Raw genomic sequence first — 26,299 nt, forward strand, 5'->3', positions numbered from 1 at the left:
TAACATCTTGAACATGAACTGGCACGGCTGTTAGAAGAGACAAGGCCAAGAGCTGCAAACCCTTCCCTGCTGCATCCTGTGACTTGCTGTCCTACTTCACCATTATGTTTATTGTTGCCCTATTTGTTCTCTTACCCTTTTCAGTAAGAAAGCTGAAATAACGTGACTCACGATGCACTACGGGACTGAGAAGAACAGCACCAGAAGTGACTAATTTGCATTTTATTCTCGTAATGCTTTGAAGTGTCGAAGCCAGCAGCCATAAAACTGGGAGCGGCACGACACTCGGTCTCTCCGATGAGAACCGTTCAGTGCCTAAGTTGAAAATTTATATACTACTGATGCCGAAAATGCAGACACTACTGCTCACTCAAAGAATTTCCTCTATGACCAACAACTCTTCATATTTTAGAGATTATCCCCAATCAAAGCTAAATGTAAGTCTAAAAGAATGCAGAGAATTGCATGGAAGGAACTGTTGCCGTGCTACATGGGAAGATGCAATAAACAGTGACAGAGTAAACAAAGCAAGAAAGCAAACCTGAACAAAGACTCTTTAGGAAACAACGGTAGCCAGGTTTGGGTATTTACCTGAGAAGCCAAGAACAAGCCATCTTCATGAAGAGTCGCAGAAGCAAGACTAACAATTAGAGAAGCGGGGCTTGATTAACACATACCATACTCGAGTATTTGTATTATTGTTAATTAAAGTTTGGGGTACATGTGTTTAGTACAAGCAAAACCCATTTTCACCAAAAAAAAAAAAAAGAAAGAAAAAAAAAAGAAAAACTTCCAGTAACTGAAAAGTGGGTTTCTGGCTTGATTTATAGAAATCACAGGATACTCAGGCTATATTGTTACACTGCGAAGAACAGTCTGAAATTAAAGCAAGGCCAAAAAGCTAGGAGTGTACTACCGAGAGCCAGTCCAAGTCCAATATTACACAGGCTTTCAAATCAGTTTGGGGTAAAACATCACTTTTAGTATGAACTCCAAGACCAGAAGAAGAGCCATAAACAGTGTCGTCCAAAAATCTAAATAACTCTAGAGAAAAAAGGAATGGGAAGCTTTTCCTAGCAAGTCTTACAATTAAAGCATGATTTTCTGGCAGAATTAAAGATCCAAAAATTAAGTTCCCATCATTTACAGCTGCTCAGATAAGATCCAAATGTGAACAATACAAATTGATGAAGTGCTGCCTCTCTCTGCGTGCGACTGATCCAATGTGTATAAAGCTGCCTGTAGGTCCACCAAGTAAAACTACTCCTGAGCCTACTGCAGCTTTGCAGAACCCTTTTTAAAGCCCCATTCAAAAATGAACAGATGAAATTTATGATCCTGAGTGAGAGAAATCTGAACAGTGGATTATGCTAATTTCTTACAGAGGAAGACCCGCAGAAACTGCATAAAGGCCACTCACACAGAAGGGCCACAGGAAATCATCCTGGGAAAAAGCTGACAGCATAATTTAGAGTGTGCTCTGAGAGGCAAAATGGTGCTACACACCAGACAGCTGAGACAGATCAGGTGAAAAAAAAAAAAAAGGCAGACAAACTGAAGTTTCAGACCTAAAGAAGAGTTCAGCGTTGGGACTGTCTTAATGCCCAGGATGGCACCAGTACTGATTTGTTGGGAGCAGCAGGAGGGGCTGTAGAGGCAGCGAACAAGAGGCTGAAGATGTGCAGTTGTGTCCCCTCCCAGCGCTCTGCCCCACGCATCCATTACCGGAGGCTGTCGAGAGATGGGATGCAGAGTGAGAGCACCTCTGATCTGATCAGTACGGATGTTTTGTTCCCCAGGGAGGGAATAAACACCTGACCCTTGTGTTCGGAAACATCTTAAGATGTGACTCTGGAAGTAGCTGTGGAGCAGACTTCAGGGGCTGGCTGAAAAACATCTAGGTGTACATGTATATTACTGACCAGATTCCCCCCACACACTCATGTAAGATTTCTCCAGCACCGTAATTACTGTAATCCTTAACAAACCTCTTTCCTCAGGAGTACACCGGAGCACTGACAGAGACCTCTCGGCATTGGCATCGAGGTGACAGCTTCGTTCCCTTTCCAATTTTTCCCCAAGACTTTAAAGTTTCAGTTCTAGTTCTCAAACCTCAACTTTCTCAAAATGCGGAAGAACACACGCTGTTTATTTCACTGCCTGAAACCAAGCTTCCCTGAAGCCTTCAGCAAAACCCCATTTTAACTTTCTCTTTATTAGGTGGACCTAAGCCCCCATGGAAGCAAGGCGAGGCACTTGCCATGTGCTTGAAGATAAGGGCAACGTTTATGAAATAGTCTCTGCTCATCCCAAGAAACAGATACTTGTGCTCATTCTGCAGGGAAAACTGAGTAGTTGGCCATACTTCACAAATAATATGGAAAAAATCCAGGGACTTGGGGTTCTGGAAGCGGCAGTATTGAGCTTCCCATGCTGGCACGCTGCCGATTAACACAATCCACTTCAAGCTGCTGACCTTCGCCGCCACGCTTTGGGACTGCCCCCAGCCGCAGGACACCCCGCAGCAAAAAATTCTCTCTATAAACAAGTCTCACAAACAGATTTTTTTTTTTTTTTTTTTTTTTTATAAGCCCCAAATCAGGCTTTCCATTAAGAAAAAAGAAGACTCCCAAAGGAGGTTGGCAATTCAACATCTAACTTGGAGACATTTAAAATTACTGGACCACCTCTCGTGAAATGAAACCTAATTAAATATTTGGCTTCGCAGTGGAGGTGGAGAGTAGCTACTTCTTTCCAAGAACTCGTTTTCAGATCTCTAAGTGTCCTCTTATTTTCAAATCCAATGATTTCAGAAGTGACATTATGTTCCTAAATGTGCTTGGCACAAAATAAACAGATACTGGCACTAACAAACGTTCAGAGAGGCTGGGGAACCTCCCTGTGCCAAATCAGAGCCTGGGCTACCTTGCAGTTCACACCGCTTTGTGGTTGCATGGACTTTTGACCCAAAACACAAATAGAGCCTCCAGGGAAAGAAATAAATAGCAAATTTGATCATTCCTCAATTTTCCTTCCAATTGTTAATTCGGTTTTTGGATTACTTTGCAAATTCTGTCAATCAGTGAAAGAATAGAGGACGTTCCCCTTGGAGCTCATCTCTACCCACACAACCCCATTCAGCACCAGCTGCTGGAAAGGAGGAACTCAGCGCAAGAAGCAGTCCAGCAGCACTTGGTTAATCTTTGTCCTCCATGGGACACATCCTGAATGACAAGATTTTCAGGTACATCAAATAGGCTTTACTGTATTGAGAAAATAAAATCACCTCTTTCAGATACAAGATGAGTTTCTTATAGAAACACTACCATAATCATATAAAATGCTAATATGGTAGCCTTGGTAGAGGGATAGAGTGTCTGCATCCTTGGCTCATCACTAGCTCCCTAAACTCTGACCCTCGGACAGAAACAGGAAGATCCTACTCCAGATCCAGGCAAATATTTGAAGAAAAAACATTTTGCTATTCAGAGATAGAAAATTCTTCATCACTGCTAAGATGAAAGTTTCATTTAAGAGCTTCTGCACACTGCTTTGAAAGATGAAGGAAGGGGGAAAGGGATGAAACTGAGGGAAACTGTAATTTCAGGCTTAAAAAAGCAGAGGAGAAGTTAGGAAGTGCTCCAAATCCTACAGTTCAGTTTTGTTGCTATTGTTACCCACCATCTACTTTCTTAAACAATGTTAAAAGCTTCTTTTTGACAGTCCTTTAGGGAAGCAATTTGTGGAAAGTGCTTTAAAGGGTGATTTATAAGAAAAATTCTAATATTCTTTTGGAAGCAGATGAATTATCGGACCCTTGGCTATAAGCAAAAACACCAACCCCACTCCGGGTTGGAAGCCTGCGTAACAGCAGTATTTCACAAAGCCTGAAAGCAGCATTTAAGCAGGGAAAACGTTGACATGGCACAACACCCTCGTCCTCCTGCCTTCCCCCTCCAGCTGAGCCATTCTGAAGAACCAGGAGTGGGAAATAGGCTGCCTGCATGAACTGAACAGTGATGATCCTGGAAGAAGCCATTGGTTTTCAAGGAGAGGCTTCACCCCTCTACAAGACCGGACAAAGCTGCATTTGTTTCAGAGGCAAGAGCAGACAGCTCCGGGCTCCTTTCAGCCTCACTTTTCTACAGAAGTATCCACAGGTCACCTACAGCCTTGAGGCTAGTTGACAAAGCCTGGAATTCTACCCAAAAGGACTGGCAAGCAGCAAAGACCAAAGGTTGTTCTTGGATTTACAGGCACAAGCACGGGATGGGAGGTTCAGAACAACAGGAGGCTTCCCTCGAACAGCTCTCGTTTTGCTTCTCTCTACTTGCCTCACTCAGCTGGAGATGCAAGAGTTGCCCACGTGTCCCGCTGCCCCTTAACCACGTTATGGGTAAAAGCATCAGCTAGAACCTGCAGAAGCCATTTGGAAAGCAGCTGGATGGGACGGTGGCTTGGAACGGGCACAAATGATGGCAGGAGCCTGGAGTTTCCTCTTCATACACGGCAGAAAGGAAAGGACAGCTGTTCCCACGCTCATTACTCACATTTCTATTTTTAAGTACTCGTGGCTTGCCATCCTTTACGTACACCGCGCTACAGCTCCAACTCCCTTTCAAAGCCCAGCATGAGAGAACCCCTTACTCAGCATGTCCTACGTTTGTCGCATCATCCACGTGAGCGTTATATAATGGAAAATAAAAACGTAGGAGTTGAAACTCAAAGCTAGGGTTCAGAGAGTAGTGTAAGCTTGCGTTTCCTGACTTCCAAACACTGATGCGTTCTCTGCCTGTTTTGAATACATCAACACTCTTCAGGCAGTGCAGTGAAAAGTCCTCTTAATTTGAGGGTCTATTTTAACAAAATTCATTTTTTTCAAGAAACACATTCACTAGTACAGTAGATATTTAGTGGTATAACCTTTCTCCACTCCCAGATTTTGACATATTTTACTCTTAATATCAGTACTAGTAATGGCAATGAGTGATGCATGAGGATTTGTGTGGGGTTTTTTTGTGTTTTTTTTTTTTTTTTCCTCCCCTATTTATTTCTTACTGGCAAGAACTGTCCATTTCAGGAGTATCGTTTCTGTACACCTTATGTGGGTCTGCAGCCACTAAAGAATCAAAGTATTAAAAAGACAACCGAAGGTCACAAGTCCTTGTAACATAATATCTCTAAGGAACACTCCATCTCTAATAACAGGAAAATTTCCTATACATATGTTCCACTTGTATCTAAACAAATGAGTTTCAGAACAATAATCTTAAAAATCTGGGATAGAATAATGTTGAACTCCTCCAATGATTTGTGATCTCAAAGCTCATCTTTTCACGCTGTGTTTCTTTACCGAACAATGCCAAAATTTTGCAGAACCCAAGAGAATATCATGTTAAGAGTTACCCTTAATCCCCTGGTCTTATCATCATCACCACAATATAACTGCCATTCCTTATACAAAAAAGACATCTCCCCTCAAATAATAAAATGGGTATCACTCAGCTTGCAAGCAAATGTCAAGTTTGGTCTTACTATGCCTAGGTTACTTAATACTTAAATACTTCTGTATCACTAGATGTTTATAAATTGTATAGCAATATTCAAAAATTGGATTGCATTTTGCAGCAGCTACACATTACAGATAGGTCAAGATTCACCTCGAGTACTGTGTTCAGTTTTGGGCCCCTCGCTACAAGAAGGACATGGAGGTGCTTGAGCAGGTGCAGAGAAGGGCGACGAAGCTGGTGAGGGGCCTGGGGAACAAGTCCTACGAGGAGCGGCTGAGGGAGCTGGGCTTGTTCAGCCTGGAGAAGAGGAGGCTCAGGGGCGACCTTATCGCTCTCTACAGGTACCTCAAGGGAGGCTGTAGCGAGGTGGGGGTTGGTCTGTTCTCCCACGTGCCTGGTGACAGGACGAGGGGGAATGGGCTAAAGTTGTGCCGGGGGAGTTTTAGGCTGGATGTTAGGAAGAACTTCTTTACTGAAAGGGTTGTGAGGCACTGGAACAGGCTGCCCAGGGAAGTGGTGGAGTCACCATCCCTGGAAGTCTTCAAAAGACGTTTGGATGTAGAGCTTAGGGATATGGTTTAGTGGGGACTGCTAGCGTTAGGTCAGAGGTTGGACTCGATGATCTTGAGGTCTCTTCCAACCTAGAAATTCTGTGATTCTGTGATTAATTTTGCTTATGGAGTCCCAAGTAACACAAATTCTTATTTGCCATAGCAGAAGCACGGAATTGTTCAGGAAGGGGCCTTAAATATCACCCGGTTCCAACCCCCCACCATGGGCATGGATGCCACCCCCTAGATCAGGTTGCCCAGAGCCTCACCCAACCTGGCCTTGAGCACCTCCAGGGATGGGACATCCAGCCTGAGCCAGAGCCTCACTGCCCTCTGAGTGAGAAATTTCCTCCTAACATCTCATCTAAATCTCCCCTCTGAATTTAAAACTGTTTCCCCTTGTCCTGTCGCGAGCAAAAAGTTGCTCCCCCAAAGCAGAATGATTCCATTAGTTCACATCTGCCTTAACCATCAAAACATGTGTTTCCCCACTAATGAGTCTCAGATCAAAATTTTGTGTCTGTCACATGGTTGAAATACATTACAGTCTGTGGTACAACCTAAGAGTTCTGCAGTGTGTACACAGCACCCTGAGCAAGATTTCAATTTTCTGCTGGTAGGCAGGATACCAAGATGATCCTGATCTATCAGGACGTTTTAGAAGAGCGAGCCCAACTTTGTTATCCTTCAGTGAGATAAACAACTTTGTTTTTAAATCAAAAGATCAGTCACTTCTACAATCTCCCTACCACTGGTACCCCTACTGAGTTTATTATTGTAGGGCTCATTTTTCTCATCATATCACTAGAGCCAGGAAAAAAGACTCCCATAAACTGCAGAAAAATGTATTTGTCTCAGTGACAGCTTTAGAAATAACAAGTTACCAGACCAGCTACACTTTAAGTAACTGGTGTTTACAGTGTTAACAGCGATCACTTATTGAGAACAACCACTATATTAAAACATTCAGAAATACATGGAATTGTCTTGGAGTAGTAAAGTTTCCTAAAACTGCCATTTTATTAAAATCCACAGCCCCAAGGGAATTCCAAACTATTTAGATCCCAAAAGGTCAGTGTTAACACTGAAAGCTTTGAAGTGACACATTAATGTCTGTACTGCAGTGATGAGATGATGAGGGAATTTTTCACGTTTTCTGAAGAGCCAGAGCTCACACAGCGGTAGTGATGCCAATGCACATGATTTGCTTCATTGCTCTAACATGCAACATCTTTGAGACATTAACTGTATGAAACATTATTTCTGCTGCAGATATTACGTATCAGAAAACATACCTCTATATCCTGTATTATCTTTGGGTATAAGGACCTGTAAAATGAATTTGGGGGGCCATCTGTTGGTCTGTTTTTAAACAGGTACTGATCCCTAGAAAGAACCAGAAACATTTTTCGATTTACCACAAAGAAGCCAAGCTGTAAAGGAATTCAAAATCCACATGTAACAAAAACTTATGACACATTCTCACAGAATATTTGTAATCATTTTTAGTATTGAAATTACAGCCCCTGTGACTTTACAGTCTGACAGCTGTATGTGGAAAGAAACAGGTGTTTTCCTTAGGGTTTCCCAAATTAGGGTTCTCTGCTTTGTAAGGCTTTTAAGCCAGCAGGGTGTCCTCCTCTTGCATAGCTCCTTACTCCATGCCTTGCATTTTCTTAGGCACACCACTAGAGAGCACAGAAAAACAGGTTTCTAAAGCAAAACACCTCCTATCTTCAGAAACTTGTAAAGGGTAAGGACTGCATATAAACTCGTGAACTAACTCGTAAAGGATAAGGACTGCAGAGATCCTCAATTACTATACACTTACTTTTTGGCGGAGCTCATGATTAGGTAAATTCATCAAGGAGAGCACTGTAAAAGGTGAATTCAGTTATTGTCCAGGTACTTACCAACCCCTTCGTTCTGACAGTCCCTTCCATAGCGGATCTGTGCGTACCATTCTTTCAATCAATTTTTTCCATAGCATTCCCTCAGAGATGACTCTCTGCCATTCCTTACATACCAGCTCTGCTGCACAGAGTGATCTGGCATCAAGATAGGAAAGGATGTTTTCTGCTATGTGATCTAAGCCTTGCTCTACAAAGAAATAAAGGCAATCAAAACGTCAATCACTTCACAGTAAACTACTACACAAGTTTTGCAGTACATTCAGAGAAAGCTAACACAGCTTTATTTCAGGCACTGGAGCAACACGGTTATTAAATTACCATACACAGAAGCACCAGTTATGAATCAACCCCAACAGGTACACCAAAATACCCAACTCTTCAGTCCTTTCCTGGTACGGTCTGATTGGTCCCACCTTCGCTGACCAGGAATGAGCACACACCACAGTTCAGCACAGCACAGCAGCAGCAAGCATTCGCCTGCCTGGAGCACAGAACTGTGGATGTTTTGAGCGTGTAACGTGTTGGGCTTCGTGGTCCAAGCGGCAGATACTCCTCAAGATCCTTTAACTCTGTACTGCTACATGGTAAACTGTTGACTCTTTCTACTCCCTTACACATAACACCAGATAATTCAGCTCAGCAGAAGATGGGACTGTACAGGACCAAATGCAGACATCTCCAGGAGAAGCATTAGCAGACTGAAAAAAAACAATGTTTTCTTGCACTTTTAAATACAACAGGGTCCTTGTTTTGAACTCTTTCTATGATGTACATGTGACAAATGCACTCCTCACTTTTGTTCAGATCTTGGTATGCCACAGACACCATGCCCTGTACCCTGGTTAAGGAGAAGTCAATGACAACGAATTAGACAGTAATTCCTTCACTGTACATGGTTATACTGATTCTTGGCTTACTGTCACTGGACTCCATGCTTAGAGAAATTATCACTGAATGACTTACACCATTAGCTGACTTATGCTCCTCTATAGCTATAGAAAAATCCAAGAATAATTGTTTGTGACACAACTTGGAGTAAGTCCCACGGTAACATTCAATGCAGCATTTATTTTTCGTCCAGTCACTGTGATTGCTTCCAGTGTAAGAATCCACTAAGAAACCTCAGGATCATCACCAGGAGTCAAGGAACTCTGAAATAATGGCAGGTGATGGCTCCGCTTCTGTATAGTCCAAAATAAACTCAGTGTACCTTCAAAGATTTCCAGTGTGTATAAAATAGCCAGATATTATCTTAGCTTTAAATCTTCACCTGCTGCTCTCCCAGCCTCGGGGCACGCCACCTTTTTGGGCAAAGGAGCGAGGTACAAGCTTGCTTGCTTCAGATTTCACCACGCAGGCTTCACTGGGTCAAAGGAGGAGTTTGGCCACGTGCACAACTGCACTCCTAACTGAAACACGGCTGCTCCAATGTGCACCCTCTGGCCATACGGAGGTGGCACAGAACCACCACCTACCTGCGGGTTTCTCCTGCCCTAATGGCACAGGCAGCACAATGCAGGGCCGTTGGGCAGGTAGCAATGGTTGCCCCAGCAGCCCCCAGCAAGCTGGGCAAACACTGGCATGAAGGCTGAAGATCCCAACCACCAGAAGCAGCTTCTTAGCCCCAAGGACCCTTTTACACCATGGTGGGGACAGACTGCCATACAAAATGTGCTCTGCTCCCCAGCAGTAGTACAGCTGCACCAGAACTGGGTCCTGCCCATCCATCCAGATGCACGTAAGGCAACAGGCTGAAGTGTCCCATGTCATAAATGTTACCTGGTACTTGCTAAAAAGCTGTAGGGACTTATGCTGGTGGAAGGAAAAGCACCTCCATAAAGATGATGAATCCATGCGCTGCCACCTCAGATCTGTCAAGGCCCAGAACAAGTGGCACGCTGCATGCAGCTGCTTGTGGTCTTTGCTAGACCTTACCCACCCCATTGAGTGTGTTAGATTTAAAAAGTCTAATTGTAGTTGAATGAAACGCATACATGGAAATCACTTAGATAAAGTATTTGCACCAATTATAAACTAGCAAACTTCTCTTGTCCATATTCCAGCTATGGTGTCACTGGCCCCCAAGAAACCACCAGCAGGTCCGTAACATCGCCCAGAAACCTGCAGCTTTGCTTTCCCCAGAACTCCAACCAGAAATCTATCAGAATAACTTCATTTTCACATACAACTTTTGCCAGTTGGCCAACCTTAAAAAAAAAAAAAAAGTATTTGATGCAGGAGATGACCTTTTTAATTTTCCACTCTACCTCATGATACCCTACTTTAGGCTTCAAATAGTCACAAAAAAAAAAAAAATCAAAGAAACTACTGTTGGCTTTTGTAAAGAATTAACACAGCCTGTTCATACAGTCCTCCACTACTCTGGATGTAAGCACAGCCTTTGTAAACCTGAGCAGCAACAGAAAGAGACCAGCACATGTGGCTTTAGAGCACTTGGTCGGGTCTTCTAGGTAACTCAGCTACAAAAAGGCTCTAAGAATGACACAGGCTCCTTCAAAGTAAACTGGGTTTGTACAAGTTTTTCAATGACAGTCCTAATAACAGATTCAGCTAGCTCACATATAGCAAGGTCCAAGCAACCAGCACGTTTCAAACCCAGCCACTGGTGAAGCAGCAAACCCACCCCTACCAGTCAGACAGCTCGCAGCAGCTGGGAGCTGCGCCACCTCCTCCTGCAGGTTGAGGAAACCACCAGAGCACTCACATACATTGTACGTGTGCTCTTCGGTCTGCCCCAGCCCAGGCTTGCCAGTAAATGTCAACATGAGGACTCGAAACACCCTTTTCTTGGAATATATTTCAGTTACTGTGATGGGACAACACTGTGAAGGTTTTTCAGGGCAATAAAATCACTTCATCTCGAGGCCGTTTTCCAGAGTTAAAAATGTGGATCACTGGCTGTCGTGCAGATGAGCCACTTCACTGTGCAAAGTGGCTGGATAAAAATACATGTAAAGCAAGCAGGTCTGCTTAGTAAGCAGCTCCCCAAGGCTGAAGGTCACGGGTGTGAGTGATGAGCAGGGCACACGCGTGCTTTAACAGAAGCCTATCCAGCGGTTACTTTGCACATAAACGCAGAATTGTCACATTCAGGAGCACAGGATCAGCCTGTGCAGAGGCAACAACTGCCTGGTATAGCTCTAATCCCACAACAGTTATCTACTTACTCTCCCCGCACCCAGCGCAGGACACCCTGAAAAGGAAGAGGCCAATTTGCTACATGAAGCATCGTAGGTCCCAAAGCTAACAGTGCAGAGGACACAGCAATGAAGCACCGTAACAGCAAAATCCATCAGTAGAGCAGGACGCTGAGGTTTGTGTGCAAATTAAGAGTTTAGGGCTCCCATTTCACCGCACTTTTACTTTCAGTAGCCCTTATAAAACACCCATGTGTACAGCTCCCTCCTCAGGCTACCAGCGGGTGCTTCCACTGTCCCCGCAGCAGGGTGCAGGGCTAAAGGCGTCGGTGATTTGCTCACACAAGGATCTGCCGGCAGTCATCAGCTACTGAGAGACCGAGAAATGCTAAGAAATTATAGAACTTAGCCAGTTCAGTTTGTCCAGTTTCAGACTACCATGTTTCAAGCTTAGTAAGTAAATTTAAAGGTGAGCGATTGCTAGGTTCAGAAGATGTTACAAGTACAGAAGTTGGCTACAGCTACATCAGCAGATCCAGTTATTTTAACACCGACATCAACACTTTCTGTAAAGCACAGGAGAAAGATGAGAGTGCTGGCTTTCAGCTCCCAGCTGCCCCAGATACAGGGATGCTGGCCTCTCTTCCACGCCAAAAACATTTCTAAGCAGCTGCAGCACGGCAGAGCAGAGCCACGCAAGGCTAGCCTTTTCAGATGACCTTAATTCCTCTTTGTTAGAAGGATAAAAAAAAAAAAAAAGTCACTCCAGCTATGTCTGGAGTCCCAACAAGCCATTAGCACATGACACACTGATGACAGGCAAACGGTCCATCATCTGTACCTTTAAGGCATGAAATTCTTTACTCGGGCACCTGAAAGATTGCAGGTGGATGAACCAAAACCATGCAAGGTTCACCAAATAAACTAGCCGGACAGCCAAGGGAAGGGCTGTCCCTAGCACATGCACTTTGCTCAAACCAGGGCTATTTATCTCTGGGCATCACAAAGGTGGGAGAGCAGGATCCGTGCCGAACATACTGGATGCTTTTCCAATCCTGAAGTAATCCAAAGTGTAATTTCACCTGACTGGCATAACTTAATAAAAAAAACTACATGTGCATATGAACATTCTTTGGGAAATTTAATGGTTATTTGCTAAAAACATTTAAGCAAACCATACCTCCGGACTTCTTCCAACCACATACTTAAGAAGAAAGTTATGGGACAAAGCATCCAGCTAGCAATCTCTGAAGTGAAAAGATCACAAACACGCCAGATGCAAAGACACAATTCCCAAGGGAGTCAATGACAGATCAATGTGAGATGTTCAGGGGATGCCCACACGCAGTAACAGTACCATAAAGGTTTATCAGTTACTGCCATCTCCTGGCAGCAAGCTAAACAATTACCCCTCCAAACCAGGAAGAGCTCCAAGGAGCTGTAAAGGTACCTACCAGTCACCAACCCAGTAACAAAGCTGCACTGCAAAGCATCCTCTGAGCTCCACAGATGCATGCTTCCCCTGGCTCCTACTCTAACACACCTTGGTCACCTTTCAGAAAACACCGACCAGGTCTAGATCTGCTCCGGAGTGGAAGTGAGATGCCCATCGGTTAGCAAGGCAGTTTCACTTGTTTCTCAACAGCAGGCAAGTGTTCTAGAATCAAGCATAAATACTGCAGGAGTTGCACCTGCAGCATACAGCACGTTCCCGTGTTAGAAATCCACATTTCCCATTTGCAATCCCTTTGTGTGAGAATTCATGTCATTTAGGCAGTTTCAGAAGAGTTTGATTTAGATTGTTATTCCGAAATGACAAGAGGATCTGGATCACAGACATGATAGCAGACAGCAAACACCATGGCTTGCTTTCCACCCTAACACCTTTTAGTGCGAGGCAAATACAAGCTTGCAGCCCATGGCTTTGTGATTCCCTGTTTAGAAATAAATGTGATGCTCGAGTAATATGGTGTGTGTATTCATCAGCTTATTGAGTCCAGTTGCTTTCAGTTTTCTTCTCCTCGTGAAACGTCGTTTTCTCAAAAAGATGGTTCTCCAGATTAAAGGCAGTTGTGCAGAGCTGATTAAGAAAAGTGACAGATGACAAAGCAGAAGTCTTGTACAGTCGTTCAGTCTTCAAACAGCTGCATTTGGAAGGGCAGTAATGGTCCTTCAAAAAACAGTTGCAAAAACTTAGATCCAAACCCACCCAAGCTGCAAGTCCAGACACGCAATCAAACAAAGCAGACAGGAGCATCCTCATTGAGTACTGAAAAACCATTTTTACTCTGCTACTTTCAGTTGCAGAGCTCTCTAGCAGTCAGTAAAATCAGGCATTATGACGGCACGCTGGAGAAGCTGCCCGGCAGGGTGAATGACCAACAGCTTCTCCAAAACCCGAGTCTTTCTTGGAGGGACCATACGCTGTCCTTTATTTGCTGTCCACAGACATCACGAAGCACAGGAGAAGAGCTGGTGAACCTGTGAGGAGGTGCCAGAGCCGCTAATCCCACCTGCGGGCAGAGACACAGCAGGTGCCAGCAGACAGCCGGGCCCAGGCCCCTCTTCCAACATCAGGGAGCGCTGCGGCAGCGGGCACTCGGCTGTCCTGGGCAGCTTTACACAGTGCACAACCCAGAAGAATGAGGCCAAGACCTTCTCAAAATTCAATTTAATAAAGATTGTTTCACTGCAACACACCAAGCATTTAGAGACAGGGCTGGAACGTGGTTTCTGAGGAGAGTAAGTTGCCAAATAAACCTAAAATACGTGACAAGTCTTCTTTCCTGAGACGACTCTTGTTTTTACAGGTTAGGAACGCTGTTGAGAAGATTCAGGCCTGGCTGCCCCTCAGCAAATGGATGCTTCATGGAACAGCGAGGCCTCGAGTCTGGAGAGCCTAAAAGCGAGTGACACGTGCTTGGCCTGTTTGGGCTCGCTTTACAAACCCAAAACTTTGCAGTGTTGTGTGTGGTGCAAGCCTAGTACTGGGTACTCATTTTCCATTGAGCTAAACTAAGGTTTATTAAAAGCTAGCAGCTACCACAGCTTCTAACAGTGATAATGTATCTACAGACCCGTACCGACCCGTGGCTGTGCACTCTGAACACACACACACACACACGCACGCACGCACACCCTGCATTATGAAGCCCATATTTCATCGAGTTTTAAGGATCAACAGCAAATTACTGGGTAGAAACCCTCCATTAACAGATTCATAATTCTTACAATTGTGTATGACACTGCTAAGAGTTAAAATAGGTTTTGAAATGTCAGAAACAGGCATTTTCTGCTGTTAAAATACAGCAGTATTCTCCTCTATGGATATGCAGAGCCTTGAAAGCTGCACACTGAGCACAAACATCAGTGCTGCACCACCAAGCCCACCCTTACAAGTTTTAGTACTTGGAAAGATGTACAGATGTACACTGCTCACATCAAAACCACATCAACTGAAATACTTATCCCGAGGAGCAGCAGGAACTGGTTCAATGCGCTGCTGCTTCGATGGGCCTACTGTGATTACTTCAGACAAGATTCAGTTTAAGACACATTACAGTCTGAAGTGGCTACAATAACTATTTTACATTAAAACTAAATATTCACCAACTTTTAAAAACCATTTCTGAAACAGGTACTAAAACCTGTAAATTTTCATTAGCAAAATGCACCCAGCATTTATTGGTACCCTTATCAAACAAAGGAAAACATTCCTCCCAACTCTTCTGCCTCTTCCAGAGCTTTTGCAGTTTTATAGAAAATGGTGAAAAATTACAGCTGTTGCTGATTATAGGTACCAGATGAAGGTTTGGTTGAATTTCAATAATAAATTAAAACAATTAAAAGCCACGGGGATTTCAAAGCTCAATGTGTAAATATCACTTTGTATGAAAATGAAACCCAAATGTGGGATGTCAACTCTATAAAACTGACTAACATCAGATCCTAAGCAGTCACTTAGATCATACAACTGCACAGATTTTTATTATTTTAGAGACATTTCAGAAGAGTCCTGGCAGGGTTTGCCTTGCCTGATACAACGTGCGGTTCTCCTACAGCTGTAACACACACAACGTGTGAGAGGGGCTCGTTCCTAATCGTGGGTGACAAGGTTGTGCTCGAGGGTCAACCTGTTTAAGGAAAGGGCACAATTTGGATGAGCCCATGCAAGGAATATTAAGATTAACATGTTAAATATAATTAAAAGACTCGAGAGCACAGTGGTTATTCTTGCAATTACACTGCCCGTTACACCCCGCTGTGGGGAGTGGTGGTGGCCGACCCAGAGGATCAACAAATGCAGGCTTCTGAGTGACCTGGAGCCCATAAAGGCAGATCAACAGTATCTGCAGGGGCTGATGCTTGTGATTAGCAGTAAAGGAAGGAGCCCAACCACAGCCCAGCTTGTAAGGAGCGAGCCTGCAGACTAAACATTGTGCCACAGCTTGCAGCAAAGCGTACCCAAATTATCACTTTTTCCACTGAAGCAAAGGGAAGCCAGATACCACAGACATTTTCCATTTATCTTGTGTTCTCACAGGTGTAAAAGTCAGCGGGGACAGCAGCATGCAAGAACTATTTCAGTTTAAAACAGGAATTTGATTTCTTTAAGACAAGTGGAGCTACCTTTTAAAACGTAGTACCTCATTTATGTTTGATGTGATGCTAGCCTAACATGGGACTGGCTTCATTTCAACCACACCAGATTAAGTTCTTGCGTAATTTTATCCAGAGACACCACGTGTTCAAACCCAGTTTTCCTTGTGCCTGATGTTAAGCAAAGAATTATCCGTCTCCCTACTTCTGCTTTCACCAAAACTCACACGCCCTGCTGCACCTCGAGAAGTAATGAATGGAGACCAGCAATGCAGAGCTTGCATTTAGATACTAAGGACAAAAGTGCGTAGTTATTCTCTGCAAACACATTTCAGGCATGAAAATCTGGTGCCTGCACACACAGCAGCTCCCTGATCAGCAATTGGAGCACAGAAGTTATGAAACCTTTGCTCCTATCAGGCATTTGGGGCAAGTGGATTTTCTACCACGCGTAACTCTGAGAAACAGCAGCCATCGAGTGTCACGAGGAAATCTTGGGGGCTTTGTGATCTCCTGGGTGCAATTCAGTAAGTTTAAAAAGTTATTTTTGCAGAGTGTCATAGGTAGTGCTAAGCATAAGCAAAATGAAACATGGAACATTTGATGGGGGAAAGCTTTGAAAAAATAAAGTTGTCTCCGTTGGATAACAAAAAACCCAACCATCTCCCTCCAAAACTGCTGAAGAGCTGTCCCTGGAAAAAGGAGAGGTTCAAAGATCAAAAATATTCATTTGTTTGTAAGAAAGAAGGAATCTGTAGTCAAGAACTGAGTTTAGAATCACAACAAAGTCACTTTAAGCCCAATAGGAGATTTACAGTTGAAAAAATTAAGTCACTTGTTTCTCCAGAGGTACCCAGACATGGCTGAAAGGTGATAAAGCATACAAATTAAGCAGGAAAACAGGTTAAGAAGTTTTTGTGGGCTTTTGTTTTGTTTTGTTTGGTTTTTTTTTGCCAGTTATTCATGGTTAGGTCATCTTCAATAAAGAGAGAATTACTGCTGGACACCAGGTCTACCCTTGAGTACACGTGTCCCAGCTGTGGAGGACACCATAAAAGCCACTTGGGGCACACACATGTACAGTAGAATCCAACACACCTTACACAAATCTGTACAGTTTTATTATATACATGTTGTTGTATTTTTTTCACTTTCCTAAAGCAGAACCTCTTCAGCGTTACGCGAAGCACAACCTGCAAAATTGACTCATAATTACTGCTCAGCTGCAGCAGGTGTCCAGCTGAGTTCAGACAGCTTTTTGCAACGAGCTGCTGTGTGCACTGAATATGCTGCTGAATATTATGGAAAATATTTGTTGTCTTAATCCAGAAATGGATGCAACTAAATTTCAGCTGGCTAAAGGGCAATTAATGAAGTTCTATAATCAACCTTTTCAGAAAAAGGCGTCTGTTCAAGCAGGAAAGGTGGCTTCTGTAATCCACGTCGTAACCAAGCAACTTAAAATTTTTATGTTTTGATACTCGGGTAGGAGACATTTGAACCTGTTACAAAATTTCCGTATCATTTCTTTCCATGTACAGACCAGTATTTAATACATAAGGCAACCAACTACCAAAATAGCTTGTTGCTTAAAACAAAAGTGACTGGGTGGTTGTAACATCACCCAAAGAAGGGCACAGCAGGCCATCCCCACAGCCAGGAAAACCTTCCAGTAACTAGGGAGGAGTAGCAGCTTTAAAACATTACCCTTAAAAAAAAGTTGATTATAAGAAATGAGAAAAGTTCCCAGTATTTACATCTTCAAAATAATTAAAATTGTAAACAAATATGTATTTGTTATATATATAAATGCAATAAAAATAACTGTCACCTTATGAATCTCCCAAACATTTCTTAGGAATACAAATCTAATACAAAAGAACTGAGCAACTCCACGATACCTACTCTGAGGTGTAAAATAAAGGCAAACAAAACAACATTACAGTTGAAGCTCATACTTGCACATGGTGGCCATGATGGTACGTTTCACTTTATTTTAAGTTACATCTCAGATATTCCCCTAAAGAAATCAACATTCAATATGAAGAGAGAAGCAAGCTGGAAGAAGCATCCATGCTACCTATATCTACATCTCTCCCTTCAAAATGAGGAACATGGTTTTATGCGTGTGGCTGGATAAGCTAAATCTTCTATGAAATAACTTCTGTGAGATAGAGATGTGGGGGATAAGGCTGCTTCCTTCCTTTCATAGCCTCTATTCATGCAGTAAAGCTTTTTTTTTTTTTTTTAAAATAAAACAGTGACATGGAATCTCACGTGTGCTCTGTGTCCTAACCTCTATTCCTCGTTCCCCTACTTCACCCCTCCAACTCCTACTTCACCCCTCCAACTCCTACTTCACCCCTCCAACTACTACTTCACCCCTCCAACTACTGTGAATTTCATTTCAATCATACTTGACAGATAAGCCAAAATCCCATCGCCACCTACAAAAGCTGAACTCCTCAATTTTCTGTTTTATATAGCAGTACTACAGAGGACAGAAGCCCACAGCATCCAAGCTAAGACAACCGCAATATTAAAAACCAACACTGCAGCGTTCTGTCACCAGACACCAGAAAAGACCACACACAAGACTACCAAAGCACACCAGTGGCTAGAAAAAAGCTTCAAAGTTCGCATGGGACCAGCCTCTGAAAGGACCTTGCCTGTCCCTGTGCTCAAATTACCAGCTTCCAGTCCTTTTCCATTTCTATCACCACCTCATCCACTCTGCTCACTGCTGTGGCCCGGCATTCCTGGGATAACACCCACAGACCACTGACTGCAGGAGTGAATCTGCGCTATTCTACTGCATGTGGCAAACAGAACATTTTGTCCACTTATTTGATGCTTACTTCCCACTCTGAGAACAACGTCAACACGTTTACATTCCAAAGAGTGATTTTGAATTATTTTCCCTATCAGAAGAAATCCAAGGATGCAGCAATCAATTCCTTTTAGAAGATAATGGAAAATACACACCTTTCCAGGAGACTAAAAACATAAGATGCTACATGTCTAGTTATTACTGCTCCATATTTCTTGAAGAAATGAACATTTTAGGCATAAGAACATATTTTACAGTCAAGTTATTGATGAAGGTTTACACTGATCTGTGGCAGAAGAGGTTCTGAGCAACTGAAGAAAGGAAAGGACTACACATTAAAAGTCCACAATCGTTTTTGCTTGAGTTGTTAACAAGATCAGACATACTACATTCATTTATCTAAGCAGGCAGCTTTTCATTCAAGATTTGGGAAACTCAGGACGAAACTACAACGATATAAAGACTTCTCAAATGAAAACCACTTCTGTAGTATTTCGCACACCTAGGGGGGTCACATGAAAGCAAGCTAGACCAGAGCTTCCATGCACACTCTACAACAGTTCAGATCCAATTTAAACACAAATGGTTCTTCAGGATATGCTACTCAAACTCCTTTTACACGGAACAACACTGGCATCCAGTGGCCAATTCAATTAATCACAGAAGTGAATGACTTCAGCTGCCCTCCTGCACTTCTTTTGACTAGGAGTCATCACATCCTTTAGAGGAGACAATCTAAGTCTGGAGAACATTCAGAAAAGTTTGCAAACGCCCCAAGTATTAGAAAAGTGTACATATAAATGCACTTCTTGTGAAACGGATGTTAATTACCTGGTAACGCAGTGATGAAGTCCCGTTGTAACATGGGCTTCAAGTAAGAGTTAATATGTCCATGCTGATAGTGACACATTCGTGAAATAAGGTGTTCCACAAATTCAACTTGATCTGATTCAGACCACTGGTCAAAATATTTAATACACAAGTCTTTTTCCTTTTCGTAATTTCCTTCTGATGGTCTTTTTCTCGAGACAATCACAGATGAAGTTCCATTACTTATCTGTTTTTAGAAGAGAAATACAAATACGTAAATATGAGTAAGAATAGGAACAGCTTTATAAGAACTCTCTCCAGGAAGAAAATGGGAGAGAGGACACAAAGAGATACTCAACAAAACTGAGCTTTAAAACATCATTAAAGATACGAGCTATGCCTTATACATCTCATCTTTCAGACATAAAGCCGAACAAAAGGCCCTTGCCCATAATTAGAAGTTATTCACTATGCTGAAAGACTTGAATTCTCTTACCTCTTACCATTTTAACAGCAAGGAACGTAATTCGTTTTAGAACAACCTTTCCCAGACTAAACCAGTGGTTTCTACTGCACATGGCAGTTGGCTTCAGCTGCACATTGCAGTTTGCCTTCAGAGATGATTTACACAGGCAGTTACAGCACCACGCATGCAGATACACACGAAGGCTGGCTATCACTTCCCTAATACGAAAAAAATCAGGACCCCCATACTGGTGTTGCACTGTTTGCCCACAAACAAAGCCCAAGAATTACATGATGTCAAGCAGCAATGCTTGTTTTATTTTTGAAAAACAGCTCATGTCAATGTTTGGGACAACCACATAAAATATAATTAAAATCCTTGGAGCTTGAGCTACAAATAAGGATGTTACAGAAGAACACCCCAGGATTTGCTACTTTATCAGCAAAAAGAATCAAACATTCAAGCCAAGCTCTTCTAATCCCTTCACGAGACCAAAAGGGCTCCTGGTGAAGGATCACCAGCTCTCCTAAATATTGCAAAGCAAATTGGTTTTTTCCTCCTTGCTATGTGAAGGTGTTGAACTCTTCCTTTTCAATGACGGTCACCTGCTCAGAAAGGCTGAGCCACGTTCACAAGTCTCCTTTGAAGCAGGATCACGTGTTTGATTTTCAAGGTCAGCACAAACCACAAAATCTAAGAAGATCTAGTCATTTCTCAAGTATTATTCATTGGTGTCATCCTTCGCTTGAATACTGAGCTAATTTTAGGATGATAGAGTCAACTACATATAAGGATGATTATGCATCTGCAGCCAAGCATTTGGAAATTTCTCAAAAGCAGGAACATGGAAAAACATGCCAACTCTCCTCCTATGCACGAGCCAGACGTACCTGCCATAGGGTATTTTTCTTTGGAGACTCATCTTCATTCTGATCCTCCATTACTGACGTGTTCTAGAAAAAAATGGAATTACTACTTTAATTTTCTGTTTTCCATACTACAGCAATTCCTCGCTGTACAAGCACTATAAAAAAGCAAAGCAATTGGACAGGTAAAATTCATTTTCCCAGTGAATGGAATTATCAAAGATTCCTGGCCACAAAACCTGCGCATTGTAAAAAAAAAAAATTCCCCATTTAACTGACACATTTATCAAATTCATTTACTGTCAAGATAATTCCCCAACCCCTCTCGAATTTCCTCTGACAGGTTTTCATGCAGCCTTTCAACACTTTTCTCAGTGGGAAATAAATTCACTTGCATCCTACTCAGGCCAAAGTAATTAAACATGTCAAAGCAATCGACTAGCATTTTCTGCCAAAGCAAAAAATTGCATACATCTAGCTGAAAATAATAACAAAAAAAAAATCGCTATATGCTGCTTACATGCAACAGAGCATGAATTCTCTCCAGACCTAGCTCAGTGCACGGGGAAGATGGCTCACAGAGCGTTATCTGCAGCCTGGGGTCAGTTTGTGCCCTGGGAGCCCAGCAGCCACCACCCTCCTTCACCCCACTCCCCGACATCCCCACCGCCCCTCCTCACCCTCCTCATCTTCCCTTCTGCTCCAGAGGAATGGAGGCGACCATTTCCAGAAACACTCATACACAAGTGTTTCTTTTAGGTATCTCTTCAGTTTTGCAAGATCTTGTCTTTTACCACCTGCTCCCTCACACAGCACCCCAGTAGCCCCCACCTGGGCGATTGCTCTCGTCCAGCTCCCACCAGTCACCGCTCCCAGACAGCGGCTAACTGGCAGGTGGCTATCATGAAAACCCCAGTGTCATAAAGCAGTGCCTGTATTTTTTTTCAGTCCTCCTTCCCCCGCTATCAGCTGTCCCAGCAGAAAGAGGAACACCACACGCAAGTAAAACACGCAATGAAATAAATCTCACATCTCCTTCTCTGATAGTGAGAAGAGTCTCTCTCCATCACCGATAATGGGTGGGCTCCTTAACAACTACATTCCCAATTCACAACACTGTGTCACATCAAAAATATGTTTGTCACCTCATCTCCTCCTCTTTCTCTTATTAGGAACACACCAAAAATCAGCAAACTTGAGAAGAATTAACAGCATTATTCCTTGGACAAGCCTCGCTCCGCCACTTGACTGTGGTTTCTAAGGTTTGCCTTGAGCCCTTCTCTGCCTTGCAGTGAGGTACGAGAAGCACGCGTCACGCAGACGAGACCTCATTAGGAGAACTACGTCCCCTGGGTGATGGGAAAGCTGTGGCCCACCTGGCTCCGACACACAGCAGGGCCAAATACACGGCTGGTGGGAAACCCAATGCTGGTTGTTGATACTCTCATTGAGAGTAACAACCCTTAACACTTCCCATTAACACACGTGGCCTGGGGCTGTGCATCCAGCAGAAATCCCACAGGACACCAACCGATCCTTCCTTTGGTAGGTCATGGTGAGGCACTGCTCTTGTGTTCTGCTGCTTCTCCATGGGGAAACATCTCAGAGCTCACTTAGCTTTTTGTGGGATGGAGCCTAAGAAGAGCGTCCTCGACACGATGCCTTTCCTTCTGGGAGCACGCAACAAAGCTAGTGAGAATAAAACATGGCCAGGTGGATGCTGTCCTGTTGCCTGGAAGAAGCAATCAGACAACTCTAATCTGCCTTGTCCATCCCCAGCACTCGTCAGAAGAAGAATTTCAAAATCCCTACCAGCTGGTGGCACGGGTCCTCGCTTGGCAAGGCCTCCAGCTCTGAGGCAAGAGGGAGGCAGGCATGGGCAAGCCCAGCTCCCATTACACTGCTCCCTGCTCCCTACCCCTTGACACAGCCACCATGCCGCCGCCTCCTCAGCCTCCCTGAGCAGCTGTAAGGTGGCTTTGATGCTGACTGCACCCCATTCCCCTCCCTGCTGCCCCACAGCATCGAGAGCAGTGCAAACAGCGAGCTCCCAGCCCAGGGCTGCCCTGAGCTCGCGGGCTCGGACAAACGGGCAGGTCCCCACGGCCATAAGAGCCTCTCCCAGTGGAAGCTCAGCTTCTAAATACTGTCAATTAAGCCTGCTTCTAAGTTCATTTTTCTTCCCCAGAAATTCTTGTTAAGTTACTCATAGCTCTTGCAAAAGTAGAATGATATTTCAAGCCAGCTGTCATTCCTTAATTAGTCAGCCTGGAATAAGCACTCTCCATCCATCCCCTACCAGGAAAGGCGGCAGCAGCAATGTGCTATCAGCGGGTCTCAGCACAGAAATGTTGCTCCTGCCCCATGGTTGTACTCAGCTGAATGAAGGTACACCAAGAGCAGCCCGTCTCCATTTTCACCAACAGCAAAGCCAGCAATGGGAGGCAGGTTCAGGAATTACTCCGCAAGCTGCCGCATTTTAACAGCCCGTTTCCTGAAGACGTGCTGCCTGTGGGTTTCCTCCAGCTCTGCAAGAATTTCGGCCTTCCTTGAGCCTTCCTGCTCCACAAACACCTCACGTCCTTGGGATTTCCACCTTTCTGTGAGATGCAGGTGGACACGGCCAGCAGGTTCACAAGTTACGTGGGGAGAAAGAGGGATGGAGGAGCAGCAGGTACACCAAGCTCGTTTCCTCAGGAGGACTGATTCCGCCAAGCTTCCGAAGTCAGAACGATCACATATTACAAAACTTCCTAAATCAGTGTCAACTGAGATCCTGAGATACCTGTCAGCAGCTCAAACCCTGTTGCCTTTCCAGGTTGCCAGCTCCGCAGACGTACGGCTGCACGGTGCTAGGTGCACAAGCGCCGAAGTTGTGCTGTAGGCAAACAGCACCCAGCCTGCAAGGAGCTCTCACCCATGAAATACAGGAAAAAAGCCGCACCTTGTGTGTTCTCCAGAAATTTAACCGGCCTGCACTGCCTGCCCAGATTTCTGCCAGATTTGGGTTAGCTACAGGCAGCTGGAGCTTGGGTTCGCTCCTGGAGATGGGAGTGCCTTCAGACACCTAATTGACTCCGGAGAGCAGCAGCACGGCGCAGCTTTGTTCTTTAACCCAGTTTTAGTTCTGGTATCGACAGAGCAATTACTGAAGTGATGGCAGTAATCCTGGGAACTGGGACAAGACACAATTAGCCGGAGTAGTACCCAGCAAGGCAGATAACACTGCTAAGACTCTTCAGCAAGAAAACCTTGCCTACCAAAGGATGGACTCGCAGCTTTGGACAAACAAGACAGGAGCTGGGCTACACTGAAAAAGGAAAAGCTGCCTTCAAGTGTTATGTTTTCAGCCACGAGGAAATGGAAAGTGATAGAGAGACTGCAAGAAGTTTCATTCCCCACCCCCAGGTTACACCAGTTTTTATAATCTGAGCTCAAGTCTAAACTAAGTCTTTAAAGATCTCATTGTTTACCAAGTTACCCCTCACTAGAAAAGATAATCAGGAACCAGCAGTTAAAAATCACAAGATGACCAAAGCTGATCAAAACAGCTCCAGCTAACCAGGCTCTGATTTCCTTTAGCAAATCGTGCCTACAGCTGACTTTACAGAAGCTGAAGAAACGTAAGAGGTACATACTTGGGTATCTGGAAGCACAGGAGGTCCAGCTGGCGGCTGCAGGCTCAGGCTGCCTGCTGAAACCAGCTCTGCCAGCAGCAGGGCTGCGCTGCCGAAGGTACTAATTACACAGCTCCCAGAGGAGGAGAGGAATCCACCGTCCGCTCTGGCAACTGGACCACGCCGGGGAGGGGATTAGGCAGAAAAGCAGGGAACCAGCTTTACCATCTGAACGCAACGAGTATGTGCCTCTCGTGGCTTCTTGCTTTTAATATAGCCAGAGATCCCCAAATGGTCTAAAGTGCTTTAAAGGCACACAAGTCCCTCCTTGGGAAGTCATGGTCACTATTTCCTAATCCAGGGACCTGTTAAACAGCGGTTGTTAACAACGTCTTGGTCCTTGATCAGGGATAGGAACATTTTTTCTTCTTTTAACTACTGAGAGGCTCTCGGTAAAACATCCTGTAGCACAGACACAAACAGAGCCGGGGAACCGCTAATCTAAACCACACAAAATGTGAACCAGTATCAAGGACAAAATCTCTTTCTTATCACATCCCTGCAAATCTGCAGATACTCTTCTGCAGAGAAATGCACAAATGCTGCGGTGGCTCCAAACTGCAGGTCAGAAATAGGTGGCCATGGAAAAAAAGAGTTTATACAAACAACTGCAAGGACTCGTAACCTCAAAAAATTCCCTGCATACAGAGCCATGGGCTATACAGGGAGAAAGGATGAAAAAAGATTCCTGTATTCATGAAGTTAGCATAAAATATTAGGGGCAGTTACTCAAATTGGGGCTACAAAGATGCTAGGTTCAAAGAGGAGAGGGCACCAGCACCAAGGTACCCCAGCTACAGGTTTAACCTCGATGAGTGCTTCCGCACCACGTTTCTCTGCTAAGTCTGTAACAGGACAGAAATATAAATTTATTACTTTTAATTTAGTGAGATAATCAAGCCATACCTTTATGAAAATAGCCCCTTAAGAAAAAAAAGTAGAAAACGCAGCTCTTGTCCAAATAACTTCCCAAATCACGTTTCTGATGGTAGAGAAAACTCTCAATCCGCTGGCCACCATCACCATAAAGCACTTCAAAGACAAAGCTCTAAGGTTCGTGGAGTTCAACTTGAAGGGTTTTGACTGAATTGAAAGTTAATTCTGCTGATTATGGTCATATCTATATTCGGCATCTGCATTAACAATTGCTTGTTTCAGCTTAAATTAAAGTGTTTACATAAGCATCGGGTATCTGCAGAAATCGAGCTCAGCACCCTCCAGCTCTTACCTAGCTAGCTGCTCTCCCAGTTGCCAGGTTTATTTTAGCATCGTTATTGCTAGAAGTCCAACCAAAAATATACTGGAAATACTAAGAGAGTCTACCAAGACCTAACAGCTGAAGGCAAAATTAGCAGAAAACCCTCGGACTGCAAATAAAGCGCCGGTTTTACTTAGCCTCTGACTAACCACCAGAACGCGTGCAGGAAGATTCGGTACCAGAGATACTTCAAACACAAACTGGATAACCATCTAAAAACAAACACTAGCTTGACCACGGCTTGCAGGACGACATTTTTAACAGATACCTGATGCTTTTACATAGCCACCTTCACACCTCCCGGGGGCCTCAGTTTTTGGAAGTGCTGCCCTGGTCTGGAAGAGCCCCCAGTAACCACCAGCTCCTGTCTCTGCCCAGAAAATCTCAAGTCATTATTCATTTAAATGCTCTAGAACAGTTATTTTGCAGGCTTGAAAGGAGAGAAGCAGGTCTTAAATACTACATGTCAAGCAGGTTATCCCGTTTGATCATGAATGCTCTTTTGACTGGCAATTGGCACCGCTGCTTAACTCTGGTTCTAAAGCAGCAGCCTTTTTGCCTTCCCTCTGCAAAGTTAATCTGTTCATCGTCAGAAAATGTAGAACTCTTAACATTTAGCACCTCCAGCCTAACATGAAGTTAACCTCAGAAGTCAACGTGG

The 26,299-nt window shown here is 43.9% G+C and overlaps 1 protein-coding gene across 2 annotated transcripts in view; it reads right to left on the reverse strand.

The window, feature by feature from the left end:
- FBXW11 (F-box and WD repeat domain containing 11) overlaps positions 1-26,299 on the reverse strand; it is a 72,552-nt gene that overhangs the window by 17,504 nt on the left and 28,749 nt on the right. For both annotated transcript variants that reach the window (XM_082771281.1, XM_082771282.1), the window contains 4 exons: positions 20,728-20,790; positions 19,393-19,618; positions 7,975-8,161; positions 7,357-7,447 (listed from right to left, as the gene is read on the reverse strand). In XM_082771281.1, the coding sequence (XP_082627407.1) occupies positions 7,357-7,447; positions 7,975-8,161; positions 19,393-19,618; positions 20,728-20,790 (567 nt within the window). The remainder of the gene's footprint in view (positions 1-7,356; positions 7,448-7,974; positions 8,162-19,392; positions 19,619-20,727; positions 20,791-26,299) is intronic.

Source organism: Aythya marila (assembly GCF_965140915.1).
Source record: "Aythya marila genome assembly, chromosome: 14".
NCBI classification, from domain to species: domain Eukaryota; kingdom Metazoa; phylum Chordata; class Aves; order Anseriformes; family Anatidae; genus Aythya; species Aythya marila.